At 41.7% G+C, this 10,939-nt stretch overlaps 1 protein-coding gene across 1 annotated transcript in view; it reads left to right on the top strand.

Annotated features, from left to right (window-relative positions):
* MASTL (microtubule associated serine/threonine kinase-like) overlaps nt 1-10,939 on the top strand; it is a 43,895-nt gene that overhangs the window by 8,192 nt on the left and 24,764 nt on the right. The window contains exons 2-5 of the mRNA XM_011972458.1: nt 4,286-4,423; nt 6,418-6,557; nt 7,894-7,982; nt 10,720-10,826. Of these exons, the coding sequence (XP_011827848.1) occupies nt 4,286-4,423; nt 6,418-6,557; nt 7,894-7,982; nt 10,720-10,826 (474 nt within the window). The remainder of the gene's footprint in view (nt 1-4,285; nt 4,424-6,417; nt 6,558-7,893; nt 7,983-10,719; nt 10,827-10,939) is intronic.

Genomic DNA, 10,939 nt, shown 5'->3' with positions numbered 1-10,939 from the left:
CAGGCTGGTCTCGAACTCCTGACCTCAGGTAATCTGCCCGCCTCAGCCTCCCAAAACGCTGGGATTACAGGCGTCAGCTACCGTGCGTGGCATTATGAAATTTTTAAGTGTTAGCATTACCTATTCGTTTGATGTATCTTCTGGATCCTTTTTACCCATTTGGCCTTTGCCAGGATTAAGTTGGGAATATTCATTAAATTAGTAACTGTCACTTCCAAGTTATATTCTAGCTTTGCAGTTTGATGTAGATTAATTTCTGACCTGTTGTATAACCAAAAGTTCTCATTAAATGAGCCCATTGTTTTCTCTTCAAATCTTCCATTGTGAAATCTAGAATGCACTTTTATTTAAAGAGTAGGTTGAAATATGTCCTAAGCCGACCGATCCTTTCTCCATGCAGCCATGTGTATCATTCTAAAAACATTCAACATGTATCTTGACAGCTATTCTGTCCATTCTTGGTACTTGTCCATTGCAGTGGTTTCACATTACTCACATTGCGGCACTGAGTGAAGGTGATAAAGGAAATGAGAAACCAGCAACTTGTTAGTGGGATTTCAGCTTCCTATTGGACATTGTCAAGTGAATATCCAGCACACACCTCCAAATTGTACTTGCCTAACCTTAACTAATCCTTTCCACTTAACTGCCTAAATTCTGAACCGCCTATATTCCTTCTCTCCATTTAATAACACCTTCATCCCTGTCCTTCAGACTAGAAACCTGAATCACTTCACTTCATCTCTGTATCTCTCTCAGTGTTCCTGTCAGTTCCATCTCTTTTAGTCATGCTTTTTATCCGTTTCCATTCCCAAATCCCTGTCCAAGTACAGGCTTTCACTTTTCCCCCTATTTATTTGGTTATAAAGGTACAGGCTGGGTGCAGTGGCTCACTCCTGTAATCTCAGCACTTTGAGAGGCCAAGACAGGTGGGATTACCTGAGGTCAGGAGTTTGAGACCAGCTGACCAACATGGTGAAACCCTGGCTCTACAAAAAATACAAAAAATTAGCCGGGCGTGCTGGCACGCACCTGTAATCCCAGCTATTCAGTAGGCTAAGGCAGGAGAATCACTTGAACTTGGGAAGCAGAGGTTGCAGCAAGCTGAGATTGCACCAATGTAATCCAGCCTGGTTGACAGAGCAGGACTATGTGTCAAAAAAAAAAAAAGGCCAGGCACGGTGGCCCACGCCTGTAATCCCAGCACGTTGGGAGGCTGAGGCGGGTGGATCACCTGAGGTCAGGAGTTCGAGACCAGCCTAGCCAACATGGTGAAACCCTGTCTCTACTAAAATACAAAAATTAGCTGGATAGTGGTGTGCACCTGTAATCCCAGGTGCTCGGGAGGCTGAGGCAGGAGAATCACTTGAACTTGGGAGGCAGAGTTTGCGGTGAGCCAAGATCGTGCCACTGTACTCCAGCCTGGGAGACAGGGTGATACTCCATCTCAAAAAAAAAAAAAAAAGGTACAATTCAGTGGTTTTAGTAAATTAGATAGTTGTATAACCACCACCACAATCCAACCTTGGAATATTTCCTTTGCCGGAAAACCTCTTCCGCTCATCTGCAGTGCCTACCCCATTAACACCCCCAGCCCCAGATAACCACTGATCTACTTTCTGTCTCCATACGTTTGCCATTTCTGGACATTTCATATAAATGGAATCATACAATATGTGGTCTGCATCTGGTTTTTTTCACTCGACATGACATTTTTGAGGTTCATCATGCCTTCATTTCCATACATAGTCTGTTGGAATAGCCGCCTAGCTAGAATCATTATCTTCGTTTTTTCATTCATTCCTTAACACTGTGACATGTAAACTCAAGTTCAGACTCTTTAGAAAAGCAGTCGTTTTCCCAGTTCTGGCTCCATATTTCCACTGTATCTTCCTCATACCCTATCTTTTGGCCTCAGCAGACAATTGGCTACTCTCTAAATGCTGTGTATTTTCTTGCTTCTGTGCTTATGTTTATGCTCGTTCTTTCTTTTTTTTTTTTGGAGACAGAGTTTCGCTCTCATTGCCCAGGCTAGAGTGCAATGGTGTGATCGCAGCTCACCGCAACCTCCGCCTCCCAGGTTCAAGCGATTCTCCTGACTCAGCCTGAGTAGCTGAGATTACAGGCATGCACCACCACACCTGACTAATTTTGTATTTTTATTAGAGACAGGGTTTCTCCATGCTGGTTAGGCCGGTCTGAAACTCCTGACCTCAGGTGATCCGCCTGGCTCGGCCTCCCAAAGTGCTGGGATTACAGGTGTGAGCCACTGTGCCTGGCCTTATGCTGACTCCTTTTTAAGTGCTTTTCTTCCACCCTTTTCTGCTATTCTCCACCTGTCTTATTCATGTATTACGATTCATCTTAGCTCCCCTTCAAACCTTCCCTGATCTTTCAGACCCATCTCATTGAATTGGTTACTTTATATGTTCCTGAGATTTTTGCTTTTCCTTCTACAGTACTCAGTGATGATCAGTTGTTGAAACGAAAACACCAATCCATGTGTTTAATCAGTATTTGCTTAGCACCCACCCTCTTCGTGTCTAAGAACTGGACAACAATGGAGAACAAAACAAGCATGCCCTCATAGCCAGTGAAATGATAGGAAAAATCATGTTACCGACTTGCTTTGTCAGTTTCCCTCAGTTTTCTTAAAGAAAGGAGTTAAGGCAGGAATTTATAATGTATTAATGATTTTATTAAGTACTCTAATCTTTGAAAGAAATATGCCTTTTTTTTTCTTGTAGCAGTTCTGAGAATTGATCCCAGTGTTACTGACTATTCAGTTTAGTGTTCCAACTTTATTTTTATTTATTTATGTATTATTTATTTGTTAATTTATTTATTTATTTTGAGACAGAAGTCTTGCTCTGTCGCCCCAGGCTGGAGTGCAGTGGCATGATCTCGGCTCACTGCAAGCTTCACGTCCTGGGTTCACGCCATTCTCCAGCCTCAGCCTCCCGAGTAGCTGGGACTACAGGCACCTGCCACCATGCCAGGCTAATTTTTTGTATTTTTAGTAGAGACTGGGTTTCACTGTGGTCTCGATCTCCTGACCTCGTAATCCGTCCGCCTCGACCTCCTAAAGTGTGGGATTACAGGCGTGAGCCACCGCACCTGGCCTTTAATTTTTTTTAGTGTTCCAAATTTAATAGTTCGGTTTCTGTACAGATTACCTTGAAACTTGAAGTTCTAACCGTTCCAGCTTAAGATTTTTTTTCATAGGCAAACTTCCGACATTATTCCTCTTTCTGATTCTATTCCCATCTATCAAAGAATCAGAAGTTAAAAAAAAAAAAAATTAAGTAGTTAACTCCACGCCCAGGTCCTAGTTATCTGTGGGCTTATGAAGAATGTAACTATCTTTTGACTTTGCTATCAGAACAGTGGAACAGAATTTTTTTTCTATTAATATGCAGGGCAGTCTGGGAGCATTTGTTTAATTTTTTTTCCTTCTCTAAAGAGATTGTGATACTTCTGCCATTTAATACCAAGATAAGGAATTCTATCTTGAAGATTTTTTTTAAAACTGTCTTAACTATTTTTTGTACGTGGTTTCCTGATAGCAGTGCGAGTCCACATGACATCTATATGTGTTCTCTCTGTTCGTGTTTTTATGATGGTAACTTTGAAACCTGAGATCACTCTGTAATTTTTTTTTTTTTTTTTTTTTTGAGACGGAGTCTCGCTCTGTCGCCCAGGCTGGAGTGCAGTGGCACGATCTCGGCTCACTGCAATCCCCGCCTCCCAGGTTCACGCCATTCTGCCTCAGACTCCCGAGTAACTGGGACCACAGGCACCCGCCACCATGCCTGGCTAATTTTTTTTTTGTATTTTCAGTAGAGACGGTTTCACCATGTTAGCCAGGATGGTCTTGATCTCCTGACCTCGTGATCCACCTGCCTCAGCCTCCCAAAGTGCTAGGATTACAGGCGTGAGCCACCCCACCCGACAGAGATCACTCTGTAATTTAAAAAAAAGGCAGGGAGCTGTGACTCACACCTGTAATCCCAGCACTTTGACAGGGGTATTGCTTGAGGCTCATTTTAGGCCGACCTGGGCAACATAGTGAGACCTTGTCTCTACAAAAACATAAAGTAGCCAGATGTAGTGATGCGTGCCTGTAGTCCCAGCTACTTGGGAGGCTGAGGTGGGAGAATAACTTGAGCCTGGGAAATCAAGGCTGCAGTAAGCCTTGATCATGCCACTGCACTCAGCCTGGGTAAGAGACGGAGACTCTGTCTCAGAATAAAATAACATATCATTTTTATTTTATCTATTACAGGTTGTTAAAAAAGCAGACATGATCAACAAAAATATGACTCATCAGGTCCAAGCTGAGAGAGATGCACTGGCACTAAGCAAAAGCCCATTCATTGTCCATTTGTATTATTCACTGCAGTCTGCAAACAATGTCTACTTGGTGAGTAAATAATTTTTACTTTGTTTCTTTATCCATTCAGCAGTCAGTGGACCCAGTGATTTAAGAGAACCATGTCTGGATTCAGAGTACTTGCATTTGAATTCTGGCTGCACTCACTACCTTGGCAAATTTACCTGTTATATTAGTTAGAGTTCTCCAAAGAAAAAGAACCAATAGGATATATGCATATGTGTTGCGGGAAGTCAGGGACCACGAACGGAGGCACCCGCTAAAGCCGCAGCAGAAGAACATAAATTTTGAGGTTTTCATGGACATTTATTAGTTCCCCAAATTAATACTTTTATAATTTCTTACACCTGTCTTTACTGTAATCTCTGAACATAAATTGTGAAGATTTCATGGACACTTATCACTTCCCCAATGAATATCCTTGTAATTTCCTAATCCTGTCTTTACTTTAATCTCTTAATCCCGTCATCTTCTTTGTAAGTTAAGGAGGATGAATGTCGCCTCAGTACCCTGTGATTGTGTCAACTGCACAAATTGTAGAGCATGTGTGTTTGAATATGAAATCTGGGCATCTTAAAAAAAGAACAGGATAACAGCGATGTTCAGGGAACAAGAGAGGTAACTTTGAACTGGGAACAAGAGTGGTAACTTTGAACTGGCCGCCGGTGAGCGGACGGAACAGAGCTATATTCCTCCTCTTTCATAAGCAAATAGGAGAAATATCTCTGATTTCTTTTTCTCAGCAAGGAACATCCCGGAGAAAGAGAATGTGCCCTGAAGGTAGGCCTATAGACGGCCCCTTTTTAAGGCATCGCCCCTTTTTAAGGCATCCGGTCTTTTCTGGTCAAAGGGCCGAGGGGATGAAATAAGCCCAGGTCTCCTATAGTGCTCCTAGGCTTATTAGGATGAGAAAATTCCCACCTAATAAATTGTGGTCAGACAGATTATCTGCTCTCAAACCCTGTTTCCTGATAAGATGTTATCAATGACAAGGCGTGCCCGAAACTTCATTAGCGATTTTAATTTTACCTCATCCAGTGGTCCTGTGATCTGCTTTGTGATATTTTATTACCTTGTGAAGTATGTGATCTCTGTGACCCACACCCTATTCGTGCACTCCCTCCCCTTTTGAAAATCGCTAATAAAAACTTGCTGGATCCTGCCGACATGTGATGTCTCCCCTGGACACCCAGTTTTAAATTTCTCTCTCTTGTGCTCTTTCCCTTTATTTCTCAACCCAGCTGAGACACTTAGGAAATAGAAAAGAACCCATGGTAAACATCGGGAGCAGGTTCTCCCGATACATATGGTGTGTGTGTATGTGTATGTATATATACACAGAGACAAAGGCCAGGGGCCGTGGCTCACACCTGTAATTCAAGCACTTCGAGATGCTGAGACAGGAGGATCACTTGAAGCCAAGAGTCCAAGACCAACTTGGGGATGAGACTCCATCTCTACAAAAAAATTAAAATAAAAATTAGCTGGCATGGTAGTGTGCAGCTAGCTAATAGAGATACCATTGCACATAACTGCACCCCAACCTGAGATAGAGTCTCCCTCCGTTGCCCAGGCTGGACTGCAGTGGCGCAATCTTGGCCACCCTGTGCCTCCTGGGTTCAAGCAATTCTCGTGCCTCAACCTCCCAAGTAGCTGAGATTAAAGGCATGTGCCACCAGGCCCAGCTTAATTTTTATATTTTAGTAGAGACGGGGTTTCGCTATTTCGAGAACAGCCAGCCTATTCTCGAACTCCTGGCCTCAAGTGATCTGCCCATCTTGGCCTCCCAAAAGTGCTGAGATTATAGGTGTGAGCCACTGTGCCCAGCCTAAACAGTTTAATTTTTAATTAAAAACTATATGGCAACATGAATAAACCTAGTATTAATGTATTACAAGTAATGGCAAGAAAAGGTAGTTTTGTTACAGAACCATGCCAAATATTGTAACTGTAATGCCCAAATACTAGATTTTTAAAGTAATCATATTGTTTTTATTTCACAATATTAAATTCTTTTTTGATAGGTAATGGAATATCTCATTGGGGGAGATGTCAAGTCTCTCCTACATATATATGGTTATTTTGATGAAGAGATGGCTGTGAAATATATTTCTGAAGTAGCACTGGCTCTAGACTACCTTCACAGACATGGAATCATCCACAGGTAAAGACCAACTTTTCTCCAAATTATTACTTAAAAATTCAAGTAATCAAATTATATATTTGAGTCTCAAATATTCACGGTAACCACTTGCACTTACTTCCAGGTTACTAAAGTTTACTAGTAACTTGTATTCGTTTAGAAATTAACTCTTCTTTCATCTCCCTGTGTTTTCAAAAATATATTGCTTTGAACATGAGTATAGCATGTATTTATTTATTTTTGTATTTATTTACATTTTTATTTATCTTTTTCTTTGTTGAGACAGGGTCTCACTTTGTCACCCAGGTTGTGGAGTGCAGCGGCTTGATCTTGGCTCACTACAGCCTCGACCTCTGGGGCTCAAGCAATCCCCCTGCCTTAGCCTCCCAAGTGTCTGGGACCAGAGGCATATGCCATTACTCCTGGCTTTGTGTGTGTGTGTGTTTAGAGACAAGGTTCCCAGGCTGCTCTTTAACTCCTGGGCTCAAGGGATCCTCCCACCTCAGCCTCCCAAAATGCTACAATTACAGGCATGAGCTACCACGCCCCACTAAGTATGGCATTTTATGTGAAGAGTATTGAATCCTTTCTGCTGCTCTGCATTATACAAAAGTGCTGTATTTTGTAGTCCAACTGATTTACAGTGTTTTTCTCTATGCAAAGAAAGTCAGATTAAGTGACTTATTAAATCTCAATCGTACCTTCCTTTAAGAAGGTAAATGTAGGTAGGCCAGGTGCAGTAGCTCATGTCTATAATCCCAGCATTTTGGGAGGCTGAGGTGGGTGGATCACCTGAGGTCGGGAGTTCGAGACCGGCCTGGACAACATGGTGAAACCTTTTCTCTACTAAAAATACAAAAATTAGCCGAGTGTAGTGGTGGATGGCTGTAATCCCAGCTACTCAGGAGGCTGAGACAGGAGAATTGCTTGAATCCAGGAGGCGGAGGTTGCAGTTAGCTGAGATTATGCCATTGCACTCCAGCCTGGGTGACAAGAGTGAAACTCCATCAAAAAAAAAAAAAGAAAAGAAAAAAAAGAAGGTAAATGGTAAATATAAATTTGAACTGGCTTGAGATTGATTTTATCTAATAAGGTTTCTTTATTTTAATGGAATATCTAACCAATGATACCAAAAATAATCTAGTATTAATTTATCTTTTTTGTCGATTCTGATAAATGGTACAAAAGATGTTTTGCTTTTAGGAGATGTTTTCTGTACTTTTCAAAGCCATCAGTGACATCTTTATTTTGGAGGAAATAAATAGGGCTTGCCTCCTTTGTAACTTTCTTTCTGGAAATTCTAACATTAAAACTAGCCCTTTTTTGGTTATCTACTATTTGCCTTTTATGTGTGCAGGGACTTGAAACCGGACAATATGCTTATTTCTAATGAGGGTCATATTAAACTGACGGATTTCGGCCTTTCAAAAGTTACTTTGAATAGAGGTAAGAAAAATACCGAGTAAGTACCTTTTTAAAACATCCAACAGGCCAGGCATGGTGGCTCATGTGTGTAATCTCAGCACTTTGGGAGACCGAGGCAGGCAGATCACCTGAGGTCAGGAGTTGGAGACCAACCTAGCCAACGTGGCAAAACCCCATCTCTACTACAAGTACAAAAATCAGCTTGGCGTGGTGGCACGCGCCTGTAGTCCCAGCTACTTAGTAGGCTGAGGCAGGAGAATTGCTTGAAACTGGGAGGCGGAGCTTGCAGTGAGCCAAGATCGTGACACTGCACTCTGGCCTGGGGGGACAGAGTGAGACTGCATCTCAAAAAAAAAAACATATTGTATTCTCTATTAGAAAGGGTACATGGATGGGAAAGTATTAATAATGAAAATAACCAGAAATTGGACTTATAAACTCTGGAATTATAACTATTAGTATTTGAAAATATATGCAGATCTACAGTTTTTCATGTGGAAGTACAAAGTTCAACAGTTATGAACACCTAAAACTTTTTACTAAGTTTGATAAAATCTGATCTATGCTGATGTAGGGGTATTTATGGTCTTTCGTTTGTTTGTTTTGAGATGGGGTTTTTGCTGTTTCCCAGGCTGGAGTTCAATGGCATGATCTCGGCTCACTGCAACATCTACCTCCCAGGTTCAAGCAGTTCTCCTGCCTCAGCCTTCTGAGTAGCTGGGATTATAGGCACCCACCACCACGCCCAGCTAATTTTTTTCTTTTAGTAGAGACGAAGTTTCACCACGTTGGGCAGGCTGGTCTCAAACTCCTGACCTCAGATGGTTCACCTGCCTCAGCCTCCCAAAGCGCTAGGATTACAGGCATGAACCACCGTGCCTAGCCAGGGGTATTTACAGTCTATTGATCCCAGTTCATGTGATTATTCATATGATTTGCCACTAGGGATATTTCATAATATGCAGTATATTTACCACATTACTTTTCTGAAATCAACATTTTTTAATTGTGATTTCAAAGAAATCTGACTTTGAAATCTTAGTTTGAAATCTGATCCTAACGATTTCAGATAAGCTATTGGAAAATATCACAAAGGACAAAAAATTTGCATTAAGATAAAATTGTTGATAAATTTAAGTCACTTTGTATATCATAAGGGTCTAATTTTAATAAAAATTTTTTTGTAAAATATCCTATATGTGTATTATTATTATTCTTATCACTTCATCAATGTGAGGCATAAATGAAATTTGTTGTTAAAACTTTCAGTATACTTTCATTTATTTATTTTATTATTATTATTATTATTTTTTTGAGATGGAGTCGTGCTCTGTTGCCTGGGCTGGAATGCTAGAGTACAGTGGCACGATCTCGGCTCACTGCAAGCTCTCCCTCCTGAGATCACGCCATTCTCCTGCCTCAGGCTCCGAGTAGCTGGGACTACAGGGACCCGCCACCATGCCTGGCTAATTTTTTTATTTTTAGTAGAGATGGGGTTTCACCGTGTTAGCCAGGATGGTCTCGATCTCCTGACCTCATGATCCACCCACCCCAGCCTCCCAAAGTGTAGGGATTACAGGCGTGAGCCACCGCGCCTGGCCTATTCATTCGTTAATTTATTTATTTTGAGACACAGTCTTGCTCTATCACCCAGGCTGGAGGACAGTGGCGTGATCTCGGCTCACTACAACCTTTGCCTCCCAGGCTCAAGCTATTCTCTTGCCTCAGCCTTCCGAGTAGTTAGGACTGCAGGCATGAGCCACCACACCCAGCTAATTTTAAAAAGTCCTGTATCATATAAGAACATTAGAGTTCTTGGATTATTTTTTGTCTGTTTGTTTAAGAGACAGGGCCTCACTGTATTACCCAGGCTGGAGTGCAGTGATGTGATCATAGCTCACTATAGCCTCGAACTCCTGGGAAAAGCAGTTCTTCCACCTCGGCCTCCCCAGTAGCTGGGGCTACACAGGTGCTTGCTGTAATACCCAGCTAGTTTTTAAATTGTAGAGATAAGTCTCACTCTATCACTCTGTCTTGTTGCCCAAGCTGGTTTCAAACTCCTGGGCTCATGGGATCCTCTCCGTTTGGCTTCCCAAAGTGCTAGGATTACAGGTGTGAGCCACCACGCCTGGATAAGAACATTAGACTTCTCTTACTATTTTTTATATCTAAGTGGAATAGTATAGTATTATGTGTCATTGTTGAATTCTTTTAAAATACTATGCACTGAAACATGCTAACAATCTGGGTCAGTTTCTATCTTGACCTAGGCTTAAACATATTAGCTAACATGAGGGGCCCAAAATTAATATTGATTCCATACCATCTCCTTATTTATTTATTTAGTTTTTGAGACAGAGTTTTGCTCTGTCGCCCTGGTTGGAGTGCAGTAGTGCAATCTTGGCTCACTGCAACCTCTGCCTCCCGGGTTCAAGTGATGCTCCTGCCTCAGCTTCCCGAGTAGCTGAGATTACAGGTGCCCACTACTACGACCAGCTAATTTTTGTATTTTTAGTAGAGACAGGGTTTTACCATGTTGGCCAGGCTGGTCTCGAACGCCTGACCTCAAGTGATCCATCTGCCTCAGCCTCCCAAGGTGCTGGCGTAACAGGCCTGAGCCAGCGCGCCCGGCCACCGTCTCCTTTTTTAACATTTGGTTTACAAAAAATTTATTGTTGCCATATATATAACATTCATTTTTAGTCAATGGGAGGTAAAGGTTTTTAATTAATTTATATATTTTTCTTTGCATATATAGATATTAATATGATGGATATCCTTACAACACCATCAATGGCGAAACCTAGACAAGATTATTCAAGAACCCCAGGACAAGTGTTATCGCTCATCAGCTCGTTGGGATTTGTACGTACTTGAAAAGAAAATTTGAACATGACGTGCCCTTTCATGATCACCACTTAAAATTTAAAATTACCTTTAAAAAAATATATAAAGGCCGGGCGTGGTGGCTCATGCCT

Source organism: Mandrillus leucophaeus, unplaced genomic scaffold (assembly GCF_000951045.1).
Source record: "Mandrillus leucophaeus isolate KB7577 unplaced genomic scaffold, Mleu.le_1.0 Scaffold1291, whole genome shotgun sequence".
Taxonomy (NCBI): Eukaryota; Metazoa; Chordata; class Mammalia; order Primates; family Cercopithecidae; genus Mandrillus; species Mandrillus leucophaeus.
The sequence above is the reverse complement of the archived record's forward strand: the minus strand, read 5'-3'. Positions and strand labels throughout refer to the sequence as shown.